Genomic DNA, 23,703 nt, shown 5'->3' on the forward strand with positions numbered 1-23,703 from the left:
TGGCCAGGCAGGTATGACAGGGAGATCACTCCAAGCAGGATTGGACAAGACAGACATGTGACTGGGAAAACATGGCAGCCCCCATGTCAGACTATGGCGGGAAAGGCTGTTTGTGGATGCCATGCTTGTGGCCAGGAGCAATGGTGGCGGACAGGGAACTTGCCGAGTACTGGACACTGTCTCTGCGGGTGAGAGAAGCAGTGCGCCGCGCAGCTGCAGACTCAGCAGTGCTGAGAGGACTGGAGGATGACTGGAACACTATCTGCGCCCACTCCAAGTGATCCCGGAAAGAAGGGGAGGCACTGGAGGTGAGGAGAAACACTTGTGGGAGCGGCTAAAGGGGGAAAGGCGCCAAACTGGCTACTCTACCCTGCTGAAGCAGAGACTTGGTCTCTTCCTGCTCTGTGTGCTGGCGCTATTTCTCTCCATACTGCGAAACTGAAACCTGGCTATCTTTTCAAAGTACACAGGGTGCAGTTTCTCCTGGAAAGCGCTATCCCCGCTGATGCTGACGTCACTGGCAGCAAGTAGCAGACATATTGTACACTGTTACATTACTCTGTGCGTTGCCTGACATTGTGCACCGTGGGTTAAATATGACTGACGGGTGTGATGCTGCTGCCGTGTGGGAGGAAGCGCAGGGCATGTTATTGGACTGCAGATTTTGCGGGGTTAAATTAACATGTTTACAGATGGATCAAGGGGATTTGTGCCCTGCTTGTGAGTCTGTGCCCGGTGGAGCGCAATCCCAGAGGTCTGAGCAACAGGAACCTGCGTGGGCTGCTGCGTTGGTAGGTCTATGAATGCCTTGGTTAAGGCTTTGAATAGGCAAAAGGATAACTTAGTGAAGTCTCCTGGCCATATTTCTTCCTCTCAAACATCTATGGGCTCCATTGCCCCCTCGCAGGGGAACCCAGTGTTATTGCAGGTCATGCAGGATACTGCACCGGTGTTCATAGGATGAACTCTCTTATGGAGCAATTTGCAAAACCTTCTGAAAGTCCTTCCTCCAGACGGCCTTCAGCTATACCTCCTCTGTTAAATTTGGATTCAGATGATGATGGTGGTGTGTGTGAAGAGGATTTAAGTTGGGATCAGAGGGAAGAGGCTGATGCTTCTGTCCCGGGTATTGAGGACTTAATCCTTGCTGTGAAACAGGCATTAGACTTGTCTGAGGAGACTAAAGTGCAGGCACATTGTGTCTTTAAAAGGATGCATAGAGATTCTGTGACGTTCCCTTCGGATGAAGGCATGGTTTCCTTGTTGGGGGAAGCTTGGAAAGTTCCAGATAGGAAAGTGACTATGTCAAAGAGGTTTGCAAACATGTACCCCATGCCGGAGGAGTATGTGAAATTGTGGGAGAAGGTTCCTTTAGTGGATGCTCCTGAAGCAAGATTGTCTAAGGCCACAGCTTTGCCGGTGCAGGGTGGGGCGGCCTTTAAGGACCCCGTTGACAAAAAAGTGGATGGAGGCAGTGTTTGAAGGAGTGGGCTATACACTCTGCCCCATTATTGCTTCAGCATGGGTAGCCAAAGCAATGATTAATTGGGCTGAGGCTTTGGGAAATCAGCTGCAGCCTGATTCGGAGGCCTTTACCTTAGCCGAAAAGCTCAGATGTGCAGCAGAGTACATTTCTGAGGCTGGGGAAGAAGGCGCAAAGATGGCGTCTAAGGTATCCGCCACATCAGTGTCTGCGAGACGAGCCCTCTGGCTTAAAGCCTGGGAAGCAGGCTGTGAATCAAAGAAATCCCTAGAGTCTCTGGTTTTTAAAGGGGAGTTGCTTTTTGGTTCTGAACTGGAATCCATCATAAAGCAGGCCATGGGGGGTAAGAGTACCTTCCTTCCTACCACAGCTAAAGCTTCAGGGTCAAAGTTTGGAGTTTTTAAACCTTCCTTTCGCTCATCCTTTCAGGGTTGAGCATCCAGCAGAGGACAGGCGGGAAGCGGTAGATTCCCAGCCAATAAAAGAAAAGCTTCCAAATCTAGGTTTGGCGCCTTTAGCAAGAAACAGGTGTCAAAAGGAGAGGATAAGTCTTCTGGCTGATGGGGCGGAGACTCCCCGTTCTGGCCTCTGAGTGGGGGGGGGGGTCGCCTCCGGCAGTTTCGGGACCGTTGGATTATTCCAACTTCGGACCCTTGGGTTCACTCCATTGTCTCAAGGGGCTACCAGATAAATCTCAGGGGCGGTTACCCATGGAGATTTCTTCCCACTCCTTTACCAAGGGAGGCCAACTCACATACTGCCCTACAGGGGGCAGCATTGGCTCTCAGGGAAAAGGGGGTGGTGGTCCCGGCTCCTCAGGAGGAACGAAGGAAAGGATTTTATTCAATCCTCTTCTTGGTCCCCAAACCAGATGGGTCTGTCAGACCGATTCTTAATAAAGTCTTTAAATCAGTATCTTTGAGTGGATCATTTCCGCATGGAGTCTCTGCGTTCAGTGCTTTGCAGCATAGAGCCAGGGGAATATCTGGCATCAGTGGATATTCAGGATGCGTATCTTCATATACACATATGCAAGGAACATCAATCCTTACTTCGCTTTGTGATAGGGGAGACTCATTTACAGTTCCAGGCCCTACCCTTTGGTCTGGCAACGGCACCAAGGGTTTTCACAAAGGTGATGGCTGTCATGGCAGCGACCCTCAGGCTGAGAGGGATTGCGATTATCCCCTACTTAGACGATCTGCTATTCAAAGCAGAATCAGAGAAAAGACTTCAAGAACACTTAACAGTGGCGACACAGTTCTTACAAGACATGGGATGGATGTTAAATCTGCCCAAGTCCTATTTGATTCCCACACAGAGATTACTGTTTCTGGGGGTAATCCTGGACACTCATTTACACCGGGTATTCCTACCAGAGTCCAAAGCAAGAGACATCCATCAACTGGTGTTGATGATCTTGCAAGCAACAAGTCCTACAGTTTGGCAAGGGGTGAAACTTATCGGCAAAATGGTAGCGACATTCTAGACGCTCCAGTTTGCCAGGTTTCTTTCAAGGACATTCCAATGGAACATCCTTTCCATACTTCTATCTCAGGAGACAAAGTCTTAGTCTGGTGGATGGACATAGAGACGTTGCAGTTGGGGCATTCACTTCGCTCTTGGGACTTGGTGGTGATCACGACTGACGCCAGCCTCAGGGGTTGGGGGGCTGTTGTCTTTCACCTACGGTTGCAGGGTCTGTGGTCCAGGCACAAATCCAAACTGCCGATAAACATATTGGAAATTCTAGCAGTTTGGAAGACGCTTCAGCAGGTGGAGGAATTCCTGAAGGGCCTCCCGGTACGAGAGCAGTCGGACAACGCCATGGCGGTGGCTTACCTGAATCATCAGGGCGGGACTCGCAGCAGGATGGCGAAGCAGGAAGTCTCGCGGATTTTCAGTTGAGCAGAAATCAACATGCCTATTCTGTCAGCTGTGTTCATTCCGGGGATCCGGAATGTAGAGGCGGATTTCCTCAGCAGAGAGGACCTGCTGGAGAGGGAATGCTCATTACATCAGGAGGTATTCCAGGATATTGTGAGTCGCTGGGGGCTCCCAGAAGTGGATTTAATGGCATCCAGGAACAACTGTCAGGTTCCGAGATTTTATTCACGGATCAGGGAACCAGCCGCTTTTTCCCCCGTTCCCAATGATACCACGGGTGCTGAGAACAGTGAAGTGTCAACAAGTGCAAGCCATTCTGATTGCACCAGACTGGCCCAAGAGGTCTTGGTAATTCTGAGATTGTCAACGGACTCTTGGCCTCTTCCTCTTCGACAGGATCTTCTAAGGCAAGAGCCATTTCTGCACCTGGACCTAGCTCGGCTCAATTTGACAGCCTGGCTTATGAAACTTTCTTATTGAAGAAAAAAGGATTGTCTGATGTAGTTATTCAGACTATGCTAAGGGCTCGTAAGCCGGTGTCTGCTGCAAATTATCATCGAGTCTGGAAAGTTTAGTCCAGATGGTATGAGCATCAGAAAGTACACACCTCCAGGTTCAAGGTGTCTAGATTGCTAGATTTCCAGCAGGATGGTTTCTCAACAGGTTTGGGATTACAGTCCTTAAAAGTACAGCTCTGTCCATTTTCTTCCAGAAAAGGATCGCTTTTTTGCCGGAGGTTCTAACTTTTTTGCAGGGCGTAACCAGGCTGACCTTAAATATGTTCTTGGAAATTGACTTTTTTGTTAGCCATTGCTTCGGCTAGACGTGTATCGGAGTTAGGAGCTTTGTCCTGTAAGTCTACGCATTAAATTTTTCATGAAGATAGGGCTGTGCTCCGAACAGTGCCTAGGTTTTTACCAAAAGTGGTTTCTTCCTTTCATCTAAACCAGGAGATTGTGCTCCCGGTATTTTCCGCTCCAGAAGGGGCAAAAAATAGGGACAAATTAAGGAAATTGGACGTAGTTCGCGCCTTGCCAATTTACGTGGAAAGGGTAAAGGACATCCGCAAAACGTATCTGTTGGTATTGTACGATGTGCATAAGAGAGGGTGGCCTGCGTCTAAGCAGACTATTGCCAGGTGGTTAAGGTCATTAATTGCTTATGCTTACACCAAGGTGGGTAGACCTGTTCCTTCTCGAATTAATGCACATACCACCAGGTCAGTTGCTTCCTCTTGGGCTGTGCGTCATGGGGCTACAGCGGAGCAGTTGTGCAGGGCTGCCACTTGGTCCTCTGTTCATACCTTTACCAAATTTTACAGATTCCATGAGTTCGCGTCGGACGGGCAGTGATGAGAACTGTTGGTCTGAGCGTAGCCTCCCAAAGGACCGGCTCGTGAACATCCCAAGCTGTTAGCTGTGTCACCAGGATGGACGAAAGAGAAAAGGGGATTTTTGTAAGAACTTACTGTTCGAACTCCTTTCTCTGAGTCCATTCTGGTGACACAGCAATCCCTCCCTTACGCTCAGTAAGTCATACCGTTCATGTGTGTCATGTTATGGTTATATGATTGTGCATATAAGATGTTGGGCATTGTACTGTTATGTATCCTAGTGTGCTTTTAGAAGTTGAAATGAAGCATGATGGGATGCAGAAGGGAGGAGCCTACGTCCAAAGACTTCAGCATAGGTGCCTGGCTCCTGCGGACCCTCCTACATCCCCAAGGTTAGCTGTGTCACCAGGATAGACTCAGAGAAAGGGGTTTGAACAGTAAGTTCTTACAAAAATCCCCTTATCTCGCTACACTTGATCTGACAAAAGGTTATTAACAGAAGCTGCCAAGACAAAAACAGCCTTCTCTACCCCAGAGGGCTTATTCCAGTATAAAGTACTCCCATTTGGTTTACATGGTGCCACAGCAACCTTCCAGAGAGCTATGAATAAGTTGCTGTGGCCATACTGGGAATATGCGGCTGCATATATAGATGATACAGTTATTTTCAGCTATGACTGGAAATCACACCTACCAAAGGTAGAAGCCATTTTAAAGTCTCTACGGGCTCACGGCTTTACTGCCAATCCTGAGAAATGTGCCATTGGTATGGTGGAAGCCACGTATTTGTGGTACATTGTGGGCAGAGGACAGGTTAAACCTCAGCCTAGTAATGTATAAGCAGTCCGCACTTGGTCTAAACCTAAATGTAAGTCACAACTTAGGACATTTCTCAGTCTGGTGGGATATTACCGCGATTTTACATAGGGAACAATGTTAAATGGCCCGATTTTACATAGGGAACAATGTTAAATGGCCCACAGACCACAAATAGCCACCCTGAAGTGTGAAATGGCCCCCCCAATTGTTAACGCCACCCCACGATCAACGTCAACCCGAAGCGTGGCGAGCGCAGCGGTACGCGTCCTCCGACATTTTCATACCCCCACTATCCACGTCGGCGTGGCGTTGAGAATAGAAAGTGTGGCGAGCGCACACGGATACCTGTTAAGCCCGCGAGGGGACGCGGATACCTGTGAAGGTATCCGCGTCCCCTCGCGGGGCTCGCCACGCTTCGGGCTCGGTGGCTCTCTGCGCTCGCCACACTTTCTATTCTCAATTCCACGCCGACGTGGATAGTGGGGGTATGAAAAGGTCAGAGGACGCATACCGCCGCCCCTCGCGGGCTCGCTGCGCTCGCCACGCTTCGGGTTGACGTTGATCGTGGGGTGGCGTTAACAATTGGGGGGGCCATTTCACATTTCTGGATGGCTATTTGGGGTCTGTGGGCCATTTAACATTGTTCCCTATGTAAAATCGGGTCAATTGGGCCATTTAACATTGTTTCCTATGTAAAATTGCAGTAATCACGTCGGTTGCATCGCATGCGATTTTTTGGTCGCATCCGATGCGACCGACGCAATTTTTTACCTTGCGATGCCTAAGATCAAAATCGTGGGCGCCGTTCTAGGTAAAGAGTACCAAAAAAACAGTCGCCAGATAAGATAACGAGGTCTAGACCAGTGGAAACTGCTTGGCAGGATTTAAGACGAGCTTTGTGTACCGTGCCTGTCTTGCAAGCTCCTGGATTAGGAGCAGTTCTCTCCCAAGAGGTAGATGGAGAAGAGAAGCCCATCCCCTACCGTAGCTGTAAATTATTGCCCAGAGAGCGCAAGTACAGGTTGAGTATCCCTTATCCAAACTGCTCAGGACCAGAATAATTTTGTGCATCTTGAGGTATCTTGCATGTATGTTGTATAAACACATGAAATACACACATTTTATTTGTGCATAAAACAGGGTTTCAAAATCTGAAACAAAGTTTGTGTATCTCAGATAATGAATTTAAATGCCAAGCAATAATTTTTTTGCACATATTTAGTGCCAGTTACATATCATGTCCTCAGTAGTGCCAGTTACATATCATGTCCTCAGTAGTGCCAGTTACATATCATGTCCTCAGTAGTGCCAGTTACATATCATGTCCTCAGTAGTGCCAGTTACATATCATGTTCTCAGTAGTGCCAGTTACATATGTCCTCAGTAGTGCCAGTTACATATCATGTCCTCAGTAGTGCCTGTTACATATCATGTCCTCAGTAGTGCCAGTTACATATCATGTCCTCAGTAGTGCCAGTTACATATCATGTCCTCAGTAGTGCTGTTACAGATGTCCTCAGTAGTGCCAGTTACATATCATGTCCTCAGTAGTGCCAGTTATATTTCATGTCCTCAGTAGTGTCAGTTACATATCATGTCCCCAGTAGTGCCAGTTACATATCATGTCCCCAATAGTGTCAGTTACATATCATGTCCCAGTTACATATCATGTCCCCAGTAGTGCCAGTTACATATCATGTCCTCAGTAGTGTTGTTGCAGATGTCCCCACTAGTGCCAGTTACATATCATGTCCTCAGTAGTGCTGTTACATATCATGTCCTCAGTAGTGTTGTTGCAGATGTCCCCAGTAGTGCTTTTAGCAAAAAAAATATACATTTTTTCACTTTCTGGAATGTATGGTTTTTGGAATAATTTGTATAAGGGATACTCAACTTAACTAAGCAGGAGTGCTTAGCCATTAAGTGGGCAGTTGAGTCCCTGAGATATTATTTATTGGGACAAGAATTTTTGTTGGTCACAGACCATGCACCCTTACAATGGATGCATACAATCAAGGAAGAAAATTCTCATGCGACCCTTTAGTTTTTGGCCTTACAGCTATTTCAGTTTGAGGTGTGACATCATCCGGAGAAGCAGCACCTCATTGCTGATGCCCTTCCCAGGAGGTTCGTAGTTCCCGATCCTCCAAACAACCCTATGGTGAAGCTATGGAAGAAGGAAGAATGCGACGTGGGCGAGCTCAGGGCAGTGGTGGAGGCCTGTGAACCTGGGTGGATGACACAAGTAGAGGTGGGTGAGGCAGAGAGCTCGTCTGAACATTTAGTAGCTTCACCAGGGTGGTTGAAGCTAATGCTGCTTTCCCACTGCCTACACGGGTAAAGACCCGTTTTTTTTAAACGGGTCTTTAAACGGGTAAGAGCCATAAAGACTCTTTCCCACTGCAGCTTTTAAACGGTAAATTACCGTTTAAAAGCTGTTTTTGTCACATTCACACTTACCCGTTTAAAAACCCGTTTAAGCAGTGTAAAGATAGGGGGGGGGGGGGAGAATTTAAAAAAAAAAAACGGCGTGGGGTCCCCCCCACTGCCGAAACCAGCACCAGGCTGAAGGAGCCGGGGCTGGTAATAAAAAATCAGGAAACCCGACAAATAGGGGTTCCCTGATTTTTTACAACCAGCCCCAGGCTCCAGGTCCGGGGCTGGTTCCCAAAATACGGGGGACAAAATGACTAGGGGTCCCCCGTATTTTAAGAACCAGCCCCAGGCACAACCAGCCAGCAGGGTAATGCCACAGCCGGGGGACACTTATGATATAAGTTCCCGCGGCCAAAGCATTAACCCTACCGACCAGTCAGCCTGGCCAGGGGCCCTGGGGGAGTGGGGACCCCCCCAATAAAGGGGTCCCCCCCCTCCAGGACTTACCTGACCAGGCTGAAGCCTGGTGCTGTCCCCGGTGACCCTGGAGCGGTGGTCACCGGGCTGATGGTATTGTGTAAAAAATAGAATAAAAACCATTGTCTTTTACTGGTGAACTATGAGTCCCAGCAAGCCTCCCCCGCAAGCTGGGACTTGGAGAACCACAAGTCCCAGCCTGCGGGGCATTAAAGGGCCCGCTGGGTCTTGTAGTTCCACAGTAAAAGAAAGAGTTAAATAAACACACTGACACACGTGAAAAATAAAAGTTTAATACATACATAACACATACATACTGATACTTACCTATCTTGAGCCCGTAGGTAGCCCTGGTCCTGATGTCCTGGTCCGTGTCGGCGTCTGTATCCAGTCGGCATCCCTGTCGGCGACGGCGTCGGCGGTCCGGAGTCCGAAGAAATCCATTTGGGAAGCTGTGGAAGGAAATCCTACTCACCTGTCCCAGCGCGACGTAGTCCAGGTAAGGTCTTTGCAAAAAAAACAAACCGAACACCCGAACCAAGCGGACAGGCAGAGAGCCACACGGTGTGTTTACATCGTGCGGCTCCGCCCCCGAATGCCGCTATTGGCCGCCTTGCGGCCTAGCGGCCAATCAGGAGCCGCTAGGCCGCAAGGCGGCCAATAGCGGCATTCGGGAGGCGGAGCCGCACGATGTAAACAAACACACGTGCGTTTCCGTCAGTCCGGTCTGGTTCGGGTGTCGGTTTGTTTTTTTTGCAAAGACCTTACCTGGACTACGTCGCGCTGGGACAGGTGAGTAGGATTTCCTTCCACAGCTTCCCAAATGGATTTCTTCGGACTCCGGACCGCCGACGCCGTCGCCGACAGGGATGCCGACTGGATACAGACGCCGACACGGACCAGGACATCAGGACCAGGGCTACCTACGGGCTCAAGATAGGTAAGTATCAGTATGTATGTGTTATGTATGTATTAAACTTTTATTTTTCACGTGTGTCAGTGTGTTTATTTAACTCTTTCTTTTACTGTGGAACTACAAGACCCAGCGGGCCCTTTAATGCCCCGCAGGCTGGGACTTGTGGTTCTCCAAGTCCCAGCTTGCGGGGGAGGCTTGCTGGGACTCATAGTTCACCAGTAAAAGACAATGGTTTTTATTCTATTTTTTACACAATACCATCAGCCCGGTGACCACCGCTCCAGGGTCACCGGGGACAGCACCAGGCTTCAGCCTGGTCAGGTAAGTCCTGGAGGGGGGGGACCCCTTTATTGGGGGGGTCCCCACTCCCCCAGGGCCCCTGGCCAGGCTGACTGGTCGGTAGGGTTAATGCTTTGGCCGCGGGAACTTATATCATAAGTGTCCCCCGGCTGTGGCATTACCCTGCTGGCTGGTTGTGCCTGGGGCTGGTTCTTAAAATACGGGGGACCCCTAGTCATTTTGTCCCCCGTATTTTGGGAACCAGCCCCGGACCTGGAGCCTGGGGCTGGTTGTAAAAAATCAGGGAACCCCTATTTGTCGGGTTTCCTGATTTTTTATTACCAGCCCCGGCTCCTTCAGCCTGGTGCTGGTTTCGGCAGTGGGGGGGGACCCCATGCCGGTTTTTTTTTTAACGGGTAAAGGGCTACCCCTTTCCCACTGCCGAAAAAACGGCTATTACACGGTAAAAACACTGCTTTTTACACGGGTAACAAAAACCGGTATTTGTTACCCGTGTAAAGCAACCTGGAGCTTTCCCACTGCAGCTCTAGCCGTTTAAAAAGGCTAAAAAAACGGCATTTACACGTGTAAAGCCTGCAGTGGGAAAGGGGTATAAGAGGAGTGTGGCAGGGACAGCATATCTCCACATGAGAGTAATGTGGATGATCCAGACCAGGTGTTGGAGAAGTAGCAGAACGCGCGGGGCTCGCCGCACTGTATAAAATCAACTCCATGCCAACATGGATAGTGGGGGTATGAGCCTACTAACTATAGTGGGCAACTAACATATAAGTACCAAAAAAATAAAGATCAAAGTCTTTATTAGAGTCCCTGTGTATGTGATCCTTTTCACTACGGGTAAGCAATATAATCGTGCTACAGCCTCAATTAATCATCCAGATCCCTCTTCCAGGAACTAGAAACTAAGGAATCTTTACTTCACACCCACAAGGTCAAGTAAGTCACGTTTTATGGTTCTTGTCCAGAAACAGATGATGTTTATCCCTCTCTCTGGGTCTCTGCCAAGATTGCATTGCAGAGCGGGAAAGCTGTTTGCCTCGGCACCATTTCTCGCCCTGCTGTAAACAATCACTGACCGTTGTTCTGAGATCTCGGGCACAGCGGATACATAAACAGCAATGCATGATATCATGTTCTTCTGGGTGTAACCAGAAAGGCTGTTTCTAGTACCTACTGTCCCCCTAGAGTTCATTTACACTGGAGGTGCATCACCAGTATGGCCAGCCTGGCCATTACAGGTGTGGGGCTTCAGGTAAATACAGGGCTGTGTAGGTGTGGGCATTTTATGTGTAAATGGCACTACCAATGTGGGCATTAAGTGTAAGGGGCACAACTACTATGGGTATTATGTGTAAGGGCCACAACTACTGTGGACATTATCTGTGTAAGCGGCACTACTACTGTGGGCATTAAATGTAAGAGTCACAACCACTGTGGGCATTATGTGTAAGGGCCACAACTACTGTGGACATTATCTGTGTAAGCGGCACTACTACTGTGGGCATTAAATGTAAGAGTCACAACCACTGTGGGCATTATGTGTAAGGGACACAACCACTGTGGGCATTATGTGTAAGGGACACAACCACTGTGGGCATTATGTGTAAGGGACACAACTACTGTGGGCATTATGTGTAAGGGGCAATAATATTATGGGCATTAAGTGTAAGGGCCACAATTAGTGATAGCATTTTGTATAAGAGGCATTACTGTGGGCACTGCATATAAGGTGTGCTGTAATGTGAATAGGGGGAATAACAACTGTGGGAATTTTGTGTTCAAGTTGCACTGGTACTGTGGCAATTTTGTATGTACTAAGGGCATTGTGCAAGTAGCACAACCACTGTGGACATTATGCGTGTAAGAAGCACAGTAACTGTGGACATTATGCATAAACGGTGCTACTACTGTGGGCATTATGTGTGTAGGGGAACTACTGTGGACATTTGAGGTCAATCTGGTTGACACGCAAAGCTGCGACATTCACAGCTATGCATGTCCTTTTAATGCCGCCCCCCCTCCCGCACACCGAATATCCCTGCACGCATGCAACTGGATGTTTAGCATAAACATTCATTTGCAGCCTTGCGTGCGGGGACAAAATCATTTGATGGTCGCCGAACATCTAATGATTTTGCAGGTGTTCGCAGATGTAAGACACCTCTATGGTGTTTTACATTTGCGGGCGCCCTGAAGTCAGCTGTCCACATCCGCGTCACAGGTGCATTTACATGGGAACTCTCAGCGTTTTCATGGCGACGCCTATGAAATACTGGGCGTTCCTATGGGTGCAGCACATCGCCCATGCCCACACTGCTATGCGTGAATGGGAAGCTGAACAAGTTGTTCGCCACGGCTGCACATGCGCATAACCGTTTATGCGCATGCGTAGTCATTCACCATCGCTCCCCTGCGCAAACACTCAGGGGTGCGTGGTGATTAGTATGAAGGCCATTGTGTATAAGGGGAATTACTGTGTGCTGTAATTTAAATAAGGGGCAAAACTATGTGGCAAAATGTGAATCAGGTATACTATTCAGTCTAACAAGGTTGTGCTACTGTGATGCATCATTTGAATTAGGTTACTACTGTGTGGCCACGCCCCTTCCTTGTGAGATCACACCCCTATTATGGCAAAATACAATGTATATACTGGAGATAATTTTATATTTTGCCACAATCTGTATTTGCTTGCCAAAATTGTTTATCCAGTCGATGGCTCAGCATTGTCTAGTTCCACAGTCACTAGGTCAACACTACACGCACAAGGTCATCATAGACAAAAGGTGGACTCAAGCAGAAGATCGACATGCAAAAGGTCAACATGAGGTTTTTGGTGTCAATGTCAACACCTGAGCATGTGGACTGACAGTGTACCATGTCCCCTCGCATACATTTTCTCTCCCGTGCTTTATATAGGGCCGTAAAAGGGGTGTGGTCTCACTGTCGACCCTTTCTACCGTTACGTGCTTCTCAGTCCTACAGCCAGGAGGTCTAATGGTGAGACCCTAATACCCCTATTTATTATTGGTGCTGTTCAGCCTCTGACTGGAGTGATGGGATCGTTAATGCTCTTGTGCGGTCTACTGACCACACATGTACAAATGCAGAGTTCCGGGGTCAGGGTGGGATCCTCTGGGCAGTATTCAATGAGGCTGATTCGCCATGTTTTAGCAATCGCTATCTTTTTATGGTGAAGTGGAATGTGAACTTTTAAAATAAAGTGTTTTGTTTTTTACATTTGGTGTCAAAAAATCAGGAATTTTATTCTGAGGAGTGGCATGCTATTTTTATTCATGTGCTGTAAGCACATGAATATATATTTAATTAAAAAAAATATATATTATTTGTAAAAAAAATTTTTACACAGAGCAGCCAGCAGAGGGCCGGGAGCCGAGAGCCGCTCATTAGATATTCATATATTTCCTGCACCCGATCATTACATATGCACGATCGGGTGTAGTGAATACCCGGTCCCCTGTTGGCTATCCCGGGGGGCAGCCTGTGCTGCCTGGCTCCCGGGGAGCCCACCTCCCCCCCACAAACGTTCTGGGGCAGGCAGGGAGACTTCCATCTCCCTGCCTGCCGCCGTCCCCAGGCTCCCTGTGGCATCACCGCAGGAGTTAAAATTCGCCGGTCAGGGGCAGTGAGCCCCTGACTCGTTGAATACTGGAGCTGGCGAGGCTCCGGAACGCAGCGAGCAGTGGCGAATGTGCAGCGAATCCTAAACAGGATTCGCTGCACATCGTCAAAATACTCATTGAATACTGCCCTCTGTGTCCCTTTTCTGGTAACTCTTGCGATCCGCGGTACCATAGCCTACAGTGGCTGTGGCAAGTGTGGATTATTAGGTCAACAGTTTCTAGGGTCAATAAGGGGATCGCTATCGGTTGACATTGTCTAGGTCAAAATTGGCAAGTCGATGTGGAAATGGTCGACACAGGAAAAGGTCTAAATGAGTTTTCTATGGTTTTTGGTGTCTATGTTGGCATCTATTAGTGTGCTGCGCTCCCCATGCCTCGGGGCACGGTGCCTCTCTGCGCTCTGCACACTGGTATATTCCCCCTCTATGCCCACTTGGATCGTGATGTAAGCACAAGTTGGTAAGGAAAAAAATCACGAAAAACGTGGGTTTACCATTCACATGTCAACTTCTTGCTTGTGTGGACCTTTTGCCAATGTTGACCTAGACCTTGTCAACCTTTTTCATGAGTTGACCTATTGCCTGTCGACTGATAGTGGTCAACATATTGACTTTAGTTTCGACCCATTGACCGTAGACCGCTGATTCCATATGGGTAGCAGCGTAAGTATAGAGGGTGCAGGGGATGCAACTGCTCTGGGGCTCGGCAGCTTAGGGGTCCCCAAAGTCCAGCAGGTAATCCCCTCCACCCTTTGGAATTTTTTTTTTTTTTTTTAAACGCTTTCAAACTAAGCCCTGATACCCCCAAAGTTTGCCACAGCTTCCATGCGGGTGTGAAGGTGTACAGTGTCTAGGTTGAGAGTCGACTTGCACTAGGTTTACACTGATAAAAGGTTGACATGGAAAAGGTTGGCATCAGTCTGGTCTGTGTCAACCTTTTGGTCTCAACCTATTGACTGTCCAGCTAGACACTGTAGACCTATGAACCCAGAACCAGTTTAGCTGCGTATTGCTTTCATCTCTTATTTAATAGCCCAGAACTGTCACTCTGTGGGCGGTATTCAATGAGCCCGAATCGCCAAGTTTTATGGCGATTCTGTGTTTTTTTCATGATTTTATGAGCTGTATAAGCGAATCACCCTATTCAACGTCGTCTATTCGCCGCTGACGACCGGTGAATGAAGCACCAATCGCCAAATGTGATTCTCTACAAATCGCCGGTATTTGTCTATAGGGATTTTCATGGGGATTCGCCGGTAGTCGACGGGAATCACCCATGAATCGCCAAAAGTGTATTCAATGTGAAGTTGGCGATTCTTATTTCTTGTTTCATATCGCCGTTCCTCACCGAGTGTCCCTCGTCATCTTTTTATGGTGAACTTTTTTAGGAACCTGTGAAATAATTGGTTTTAAGTGTTCAATTTAACTCTGCAAGTGTAATGTATTATTATTTGCTGCCCTGTTGTGATGTGATGGTCGTAGAAGTGCTATACAAATATATATTTATTTTTTTCTGGTATTTTTTTTTTCTCCCACAACGCACTGTTCTTACCCATGGTGCACCTCACTTACCCATGATTCTCCTCCCCACCTCACTCCTTCGTTTGGCCTTTGAGGAGATTACACAGCTTTTGCAGTCTGCTGTTTTGGAAACGTTTTTGTAGGGTAATTTGCGTTTTTTTGCATTTCACTGCAATTTCTTTAACACTGACTACAGTAATGGAGCTGTTCAGGGATACTATTGTTGTTTTCATGCTGAATGCCAGTGTGGAGGAGGAGGTAGATATGATGGAACATGACACTAGTATTCCGGCGATAGCTCCATTAGGTGGGTCGGTGCGGGTTTCAGTCCCACGTCCACGCCACTTTCGTACTAGGTGTGAACTGGGTGATCTCACCGAGGCGGAGGTGATTTCTAATTATCGCCTTTCGTCTGCGGCAATCCATATGCTGTACGATCTCATGGAGCCAGACCTGGTAGCACGGAAACGGGGCAATCACGCACTCACCGGTTTCCAGAAACTGTTGGGTGCGTTGCATTTTTTTGCGTCGGGCACATTCCAGCCCACTTTAAGCCAAACATGCGGTTATTCACAGCCAACCCTCTCCCGCTGTATAGCACAGGTCATAAAGGCATTCCGCAAATTAACGACCCAGTATATTAAATTTCCTGATCAAGACAGCGAATGGAATGAGATCAAATTTGGCTTTTTCTCAAAATGGAAGTTTCCCAGTGTTTTGGGCGCGATCGACTGCACCCATGTGGCGTTCAAACCACCGCGTTCATCAGAGGAATGTTTTCGGAACCGAAAACACTTCCACTCGATGAACGTTCAGGTGGTTTGCGACCACCAAATGAAAATAACCAACCTCCTTGTGGGTTTTCCTGGGTCGACCCACGACTCGTTCATTTTAAGCCAGTCCGCCCTGTATGCCGATTTCGAGCACGGCCGAATGCCGGACGGCTGGCTGTTAGGTAAGTAGTATGTTTTTTTTGGCTGTGGGGGGGGTTCTGATTTGTCTTGAAATCCAGACATTGTTAATAATGTAATATTTTTTTTTTTGGTTTCCATAGGTGATGCGGGTTATCCCAATAAGGACTGGCTCCTGACCCCATTATCTGATCCTGTGGGCGAAGCTGCTGAAAGGTACCAAAGGGCTCACACGACAGCGAGGGCTGTAATTGAGCGAACCTTCGGTGTCCTTAAAAGCCGGTTTAGATGTTTAGACATGACCGGCGGAGCCCTTTTATACTCACCGGCAAAGGTTTGCGGCATAATTAATGCTTGTTGTATTTTACACAACATTTGCATTGCAAACCGTTTGCCGGTGACCGTGGATGCTGCGGTTTTCCGGCATGGGGACCTTTCAACAGCTTTGCTCGCCGGTATGAATGAACGAGTGGATGCGAGAGCTCGACTCATCCGGTCATATTTTGCCCAATGTGAGTATTTGTAGTCCAAAGTTTGTGGCTTGTTTGATTAGTTATATGATATTTAACACTTTTCATTAATTTATGTTTTCTAGAGTTCTGTTTGGGCACGTTAGTGTTTTGGCCTGTTGCCGTTGTTCCTTCGGTTTTCTACGGTTCTTTGTTTGCCGCTGTTGTTGCGTGGCTGCTATCCCAAGGCTACGTTTCAGTTATCCCGTGAGTAGCGCTCCGCCTGTGGGAAGGAGGGGAGGGTTTGGGCCCTGTGAGGTGTCACTAACCCCTTTTTTTTATTTTCCGCAGCCTATTCCTGCTTAATACTTTCTGGAGGGCCCTACAAGCAGCTGGATCCTGTGTGCAGCGGATGAACCCCTGATGTGTGAGGGCTGCTGACAGGTGTGGGTGCGTGATGCCTTTCCCATGGGCTACTGTGCAGTTACCCGGTGAGTATCGCTCCAGCTGGGGGAAGGAGGGGAGGGTTTGGGCCCTGTGAGGTGTCACTAACCCCTTTTTATTTTCCGCAGCCTATTCCTGCTTGATAATTTCTGGAGGGACCTACAAGCAGCTGGATCCTGTGTGCAGCGGATGAACCCCTTGATGTGTGAGGGCTGCTGGCAGGTGTGGGTGCGTGATGCCTTTCCCATGGGCTACTGTGCAGTTACCCGGTGAGTATCGCTCCCGCTGGGGGAAGGAGGGGAGGGTTTGGGCCCTGTGAGGTGTCACTAACCCCTTTTTATTTTCCGCAGCCTATTCCTGCTTGATAATTTCTGGGGGGACCTACAAGCAGCTGGATCCTGTGTGCAGCGGATGAACCCCTTGATGTATGAGGGCTGCTGGCAGGTGTGGGTGCGTGATGCCTTTCCCATGGGCTACTGTGCAGTTACCCGGTGAGTATCGCTCCCGCTGGGGGAAGGAGGGGAGGGTTTGGGCCCTGTGAGGTGTCACTAACCCCTTTTTTTTATTTTCCGCAGCCTATTCCTGCTTGATAATTTCTGGAGGGACCTACAAGCAGCTGGATCCTGTGTGCAGCGGATGAACCCCTGATGTGTGAGGGCTGCTGGCAGGTGTGGGTGCGTGATGCCTTTCCCATGGGCTACTGTGCAGTTACCCGGTGAGTATCGCTCCCGCTGGGGGAAGGAGGGGAGGGTTTGGGCCCTGTGAGGTGTCACTAACCCCTTTTTTTTATTTTCCGCAGCCTATTCCTGCTTGATAATTTCTGGGGGGACCTACAAGCAGCTGGATCCTGTGTGCAGCGGATGAACCCCTGATGTGTGAGGGCTGCTGGCAGGTGTGGGTGCGTGATGCCTTTCCCATGGGCTACTGTGCAGTTACCCGGTGAGTATCGCTCCCGCTGGGGGAAGGAGGGGAGGGTTTGGGCCCTGTGAGGTGTCACTAACCCCTTTTTTTTATTTTCCGCAGCCTATTCCTGCTTGATAATTTCTGGAGGGACCTACAAGCAGCTGGATCCTGTGTGCAGCGGATGAACCCCTTGATGTGTGAGGGCTGCTGGCAGGTGTGGGTGCGTGATGCCTTTCCCATGGGCTACTGTGCAGTTACCCGGTGAGTATCGCTCCCGCTGGGGGAAGGAGGGGAGGGTTTGGGCCCTGTGAGGTGTCACTAACCCCTTTTTTTTATTTTCCGCAGCCTATTCCTGCTTGATAATTTCTGGAGGGACCTACAAGCAGCTGGATCCTGTGTGCAGCGGATGAACCCCTTGATGTATGAGGGCTGCTGGCAGGTGTGGGTGCGTGATGCCTTTCCCATGGGCTACTGTGCAGTTACCCGGTGAGTATCGCTCCCGCTGGGGGAAGGAGGGGAGGGTTTGGGCCCTGTGAGGTGTCACTAACCCCTTTTTTTTATTTTCCGCAGCCTATTCCTGCTTGATAATTTCTGGAGGGACCTACAAGCAGCTGGATCCTGTGTGCAGCGGATGAACCCCTGATGTGTGAGGGCTGCTGGCAGGTGTGGGTGCGTGATGCCTTTCCCATGGGCTACTGTGCAGTTACCCGGTGAGTATCGCTCCCGCTGGGGGAAGGAGGGGAGGGTTTGGGCCCTGTGAGGTGTCACTAACCCCTTTTTTTTATTTTCCGCAGCCTATTCCTGCTTGATAATTTCTGGGGGGACCTACAAGCAGCTGGATCCTGTGTGCAGCGGATGAACCCCTGATGTGTGAGGGCTGCTGGCAGGTGTGGGTGCGTGATGCCTTTCCCATGGGCTACTGTGCAGTTACCCGGTGAGTATCGCTCCCGCTGGGGGAAGGAGGGGAGGGTTTGGGCCCTGTGAGGTGTCACTAACCCCTTTTTTTTATTTTCCGCAGCCTATTCCTGCTTGATAATTTCTGGAGGGACCTACAAGCAGCTGGATCCTGTGTGCAGCGGATGAACCCCTTGATGTGTGAGGGCTGCTGGCAGGTGTGGGTGCGTGATGCCTTTCCCATGGGCTACTGTGCAGTTACCCGGTGAGTATCGCTCCCGCTGGGGGAAGGAGGGGAGGGTTTGGGCCCTGTGAGGTGTCACTAACCCCTTTTTTTTATTTTCCGCAGCCTATTCCTGCTTGATAATTTCTGGAGGGACCTACAAGCAGCTGGATCCTGTGTGCAGCGGATGAACCCCTGATGTGTGAGGGCTGCTGGCAGGTGTGGGTGCGTGATGCCTTTCCCATGGGCTACTGTGCAGTTACCCGGTGAGTATCGCTCCCGCTGGGGGAAGGAGGGGAGGGTTTGGGCCCTGTGAGGTGTCACTAACCCCTTTTTTTTATTTTCCGCAGCCTATTCCTGCTTGATAATTTCTGGAGGGACCTACAAGCAGCTGGATCCTGTGTGCAGTGGATGAACCCCTTGATGTGTGAGGGCTGCTGGCAGGTGTGGGTGCGTGATGCCTTTCCCATGGGCTACTGTGCAGTTACCCGGTGAGTATCGCTCCCGCTGGGGGAAGGAGGGGAGGGTTTGGGCCCTGTGAGGTGTCACTAACCCCTTTTTTTTATTTTCCGCAGCCTATTCCTGCTTGATAATTTCTGGAGGGACCTACAAGCAGCTGGATCCTGTGTGCAGCGGATGAACCCCTTGATGTATGAGGGCTGCTGGCAGGTGTGGGTGCGTGATGCCTTTCCCATGGGCTACTGTGCAGTTACCCGGTGAGTATCGCTCCAGCTGGGGGAAGGAGGGGAGGGTTTGGGCCCTGTGAGGTGTCACTAACCCCTTTTTATTTTCCGCAGCCTATTCCTGCTTGATAATTTCTGGGGGGACCTACAAGCAGCTGGATCCTGTGTGCAGCGGATGAACCCCTTGATGTATGAGGGCTGCTGGCAGGTGTGGGTGCGTGATGCCTTTCCCATGGGCTACTGTGCAGTTACCCGGTGAGTATCGCTCCCGCTGGGGGAAGGAGGGGAGGGTTTGGGCCCTGTGAGGTGTCACTAACCCCTTTTTTTTATTTTCCGCAGCCTATTCCTGCTTGATAATTTCTGGAGGGACCTACAAGCAGCTGGATCCTGTGTCCAGCGGATGAACCCCTTGATGTGTGAGGGCTGCTGGCAGGTGTGGGTGCGTGATGCCTTTCCCATGGGCTACTGTGCAGTTACCCGGTGAGTATCGCTCCCGCTGGGGGAAGGAGGGGAGGGTTTGGGCCCTGTGAGGTGTCACTAACCCCTTTTTTTTATTTTCCGCAGCCTATTCCTGCTTGATAATTTCTGGGGGGACCTACAAGCAGCTGGATCCTGTGTGCAGCGGATGAACCCCTGATGTGTGAGGGCTGCTGGCAGGTGTGGGTGCGTGATGCCTTTCCCATGGGCTACTGTGCAGTTACCCGGTGAGTATCGCTCCCGCTGGGGGAAGGAGGGGAGGGTTTGGGCCCTGTGAGGTGTCACTAACCCCTTTTTTTTATTTTCCGCAGCCTATTCCTGCTTGATAATTTCTGGAGGGACCTACAAGCAGCTGGATCCTGTGTGCAGCGGATGAACCCCTTGATGTGTGAGGGCTGCTGGCAGGTGTGGGTGCGTGATGCCTTTCCCATGGGCTACTGTGCAGTTACCCGGTGAGTATCGCTCCCGCTGGGGGAAGGAGGGGAGGGTTTGGGCCCTGTGAGGTGTCACTAACCCCTTTTTTTTATTTTCCGCAGCCTATTCCTGCTTGATAATTTCTGGGGGGACCTACAAGCAGCTGGATCCTGTGTGCAGCGGATGAACCCCTTGATGTATGAGGGCTGCTGGCAGGTGTGGGTGCGTGATGCCTTTCCCATGGGCTACTGTGCAGTTACCCGGTGAGTATCGCTCCCGCTGGGGGAAGGAGGGGAGGGTTTGGGCCCTGTGAGGTGTCACTAACCCCTTTTTTTTATTTTCCGCAGCCTATTCCTGCTTGATAATTTCTGGAGGGACCTACAAGCAGCTGGATCCTGTGTGCAGCGGATGAACCCCTGATGTGTGAGGGCTGCTGGCAGGTGTGGGTGCGTGATGCCTTTCCCATGGGCTACTGTGCAGTTACCCGGTGAGTATCGCTCCCGCTGGGGGAAGGAGGGGAGGGTTTGGGCCCTGTGAGGTGTCACTAACCCCTTTTTTTTATTTTCCGCAGCCTATTCCTGCTTGATAATTTCTGGAGGGACCTATAAGCAGCGGGATTTGCAGTTTCTTTTGCTGGTCTCTGGACGGGGAAGTCTCCAGCGGGTGAACCCCTAAAGTGAAAAAGACCTGCAGGACCAAAGGCTGTACCTGTCATGTGCGAGCACATTCATTAAAACCAAATCTGGGGTGAGTATGGAACTACGTGGGGGACTGGTGGTGGGAGGCTATAGGAGACAGTCACCGATCATTAACCCCTTCTTTCTTCTTTGCAGTTTCTTTTGCTGGTCTCTGGACGGGGAAGTCTCCAGCGGGTGAACCCCTAAAGTGTAAAAGACCTGCAGGACCAAAGGCTGTACCTGTCATGTGCGAGCACATTCATTAAAACCAAATCTGGGGTGAGTATGGAACTACGTGGGGGACTGGTGGTGGGAGGCTATAGGAGACAGTCACCGATCATTAACCCCTTCTTTCTTCTTTGCAGTTTCTTTTGCTGGTCTCTGGACGGGGAAGTCTCCAGCGGGTGAACCCCTAAAGTGAAAAAGACCTGCAGGACCAAAGGCTGTACCTGTCATGTGCGAGCACATTCATTAAAACCAAATCTGGGGTGAGTATGGAACTACGTGGGGGACTGGTGGTGGGAGGCTATAGGAGACAGTCACCGATCATTAACCCCTTCTTTCTTCTTTGCAGTTTCTTTTGCTGGTCTCTGGACGGGGAAGTCTCCAGCGGGTGAACCCCTAAAGTGAAAAAGACCTGCAGGACCAAAGGCTGTACCTGTCATGTGCGAGCACATTCATTAAAACCAAATCTGGGGTGAGTATGGAACTACGTGGGGGACTGGTGGTGGGAGGCTATAGGAGACAGTCACCGATCATTAACCCCTTCTTTCTTCTTTGCAGTTTCTTTTGCTGGTCTCTGGACGGGGAAGTCTCCAGCGGGTGAACCCCTAAAGTGTAAAAGACCTGCAGGACCAAAGGCTGTACCTGTCATGTGCGAGCACATTCATTAAAACCAAATCTGGGGTGAGTATGGAACTACGTGGGGGACTGGTGGTGGGAGGCTATAGGAGACAGTCACCGATCATTAACCCCTTCTTTCTTCTTTGCAGTTTCTTTTGCTGGTCTCTGGACGGGGAAGTCTCCAGCGGGTGAACCCCTAAAGTGTAAAAGACCTGCAGGACCAAAGGCTGTACCTGTCATGTGCGAGCACATTCATTAAAACCAAATCTGGGGTGAGTATGGAACTACGTGGGGGACTGGTGGTGGGAGGCTATAGGAGACAGTCACCGATCATTAACCCCTTCTTTCTTCTTTGCAGTTTCTTTTGCTGGTCTCTGGACGGGGAAGTCTCCAGCGGGTGAACCCCTAAAGTGAAAAAGACCTGCAGGACCATAGGCTGTACCTGTCATGTGCGTGCAAGGTGTTAAGTAATGTTGTTTCTCATCAATAAATTTTACATGTTTATTCACCTCTCGTCCATGAAACCAGTTCATGTCAAATGGAATATAGCTAGCTTGAGTTTGTGTTTGATTTTGGTAGAGTTTTTAAACTATTAAAAATAGTGATATATCAATCAATTATATGGTCAAATCTAAGTTATCTAAGCTATGGGAACACTCTCCCAAAATCATTTGCTTTCTGAAACTATCACCCTGTAATAGGCCCAGAAATTCGCTTTTTGGATCAATCACTACTGTTATGAGATGGCGGGGATTGCTCCCAATATTTCACTGAGACACCTTCAGAAATCTATTTAGGTGTATTTGGCAAGAATGACATATTTAACCCCTTCCCGACAATTGACGTACATTTACGTCATGGTCGGGAAGTACTTCCCGACACATGGCGTAAATGTACGTCATGGCATTTAACTGTCACCGCGTCTATAGACGCGGTGACAGTTTCAACATGTCTGCTGTCCCTGACAGCAGACATGTCCGTGCATGCCCAGGGGGGGCTGCGATGCCGCCCCCCCGTCGGCGATCGCTGTGATTGGCTGTTCAGTGTGAACAGCCAATTACAGCGTTTTCCTGTGTCACCGGCGAATAACGTTCGCCGGTGACACGGGATCAGAGGTGATTGGTGCTGTAAAGTACAGCACCAATCACCGCGGGGTGTAAGGGTGACACTGGTGTCACCCCACCGCACCCCGCCCGCCCCCAAAGGCCGTGATTGGTCCGTCGGACCGACGGACCAATCACAGCCAAGGAGGGGGATTTAAACTAACGGTGACTGCACTGCAGACGCCATTCCGGTCTGGAATAGCGTGCAGTGCGGTCACCGTACCTCCCTGCCGCCATACTGACCAGAACCTTGCTCCATAGCTTGCTTCATACTTACCTGATCGCTGCTTCATCACTGCTTCCTGGATCCTGTTACTACTTGTGCCTTCCTGTGAAATTGTGCTGCTGCAGTGTACTAGCTAGATAGAGAGAGAGATAGAGAGAGAGATAGATAGAGAGATAGAGAGAGATAGAGAGAGATAGAGAGAGATAGAGAGAGATAGAGAGAGATAGAGAGAGAGATAGTGTCAGAGAGTGCTATATTTTGTGCTGCTGCAGTGTGATATAGTTATAGATAGAGAGAGAGAGATAGAGAGAGAGAGATAGATAGAGAGGCCTAGTGACAGAGTGCTATATTTTGTGCTGCTGCAGTGTGATAGTTATAGAGAGATAGAGAGAGATAGAGAGAGAGATAGTGTCAGAGAGTGCTATATTTTGTGCTGCTGCAGTGTGATATAGTTATAGATAGAGAGAGATAGAGAGAGAGAGATAGATAGATAGAGAGGCCTAGTGACAGAGTGCTATATTTTGTGCTGCTGCAGTGTGATAGTTATAGAGAGATAGAGAGAGATAGAGAGAGAGAGATAGAGAGAGATAGTGACAGATTGTCACTATATATTTTGTATATAGATTGTGCTATATATTTTTGATATAACTGACTGCTGCCCCCTCCTTTTGTGCTGATCAGTATAAATTAACTGATCAGCA

At 49.4% G+C, this 23,703-nt stretch overlaps 1 protein-coding gene and 1 long non-coding RNA gene across 3 annotated transcripts; both read left to right on the plus strand.

The window, feature by feature from the left end:
* The first annotated feature begins 17,812 nt into the window (after positions 1–17,812).
* Positions 17,813–19,511, plus strand: LOC146062456 (uncharacterized). 2 transcript variants are annotated; one of them, XR_014471328.1, is made up of 6 exons: positions 17,813–17,948; positions 18,033–18,172; positions 18,257–18,396; positions 18,481–18,621; positions 18,706–18,845; positions 19,377–19,511. It is a non-coding gene; the product is annotated as an uncharacterized LOC146062456 (long non-coding RNA). The 2 variants fall into 2 exon arrangements; XR_014471329.1 differs by lacking the exon at positions 19,377–19,511 and adding an exon at positions 18,930–19,064.
* Positions 19,512–19,624: 113 nt separating this feature from the next.
* On the plus strand, positions 19,625–20,634 carry LOC146062457 (uncharacterized). The gene is made up of 5 exons (XM_083174592.1): positions 19,625–19,742; positions 19,827–19,966; positions 20,051–20,191; positions 20,276–20,416; positions 20,501–20,634. Exons 2-5 carry the CDS (start codon positions 19,899–19,901, stop codon positions 20,571–20,573), a joined length of 423 nt encoding a protein of 140 aa, XP_083030718.1. The 5' UTR covers positions 19,625–19,742; positions 19,827–19,898; the 3' UTR covers positions 20,574–20,634.
* The last annotated feature ends 3,069 nt before the right edge of the window (positions 20,635–23,703 follow it).

The sequence above is a fragment of the Crinia signifera genome, chromosome 3 (assembly GCF_055691185.1).
Source record: "Crinia signifera chromosome 3, ASM5569118v1, whole genome shotgun sequence".
NCBI classification, from domain to species: Eukaryota; Metazoa; Chordata; class Amphibia; order Anura; family Myobatrachidae; genus Crinia; species Crinia signifera.

Excerpts from the sequence above, each read along its gene's own strand:
- LOC146062457 (XM_083174592.1), top strand. The coding sequence starts at position 19,899 with ATGTGTGAGGGCTGCTGGCAGGTGTGGGTGCGTGATGCCTTTCCCATG. Across the intron at positions 19,967-20,050 it reads GGCTACTGTGCAGTTACCCG|CCTATTCCTGCTTGATAATT; the intron begins GTGAGTATCGCT and ends TATTTTCCGCAG. Across the intron at positions 20,417-20,500 it reads GGCTACTGTGCAGTTACCCG|CCTATTCCTGCTTGATAATT; the intron begins GTGAGTATCGCT and ends TATTTTCCGCAG.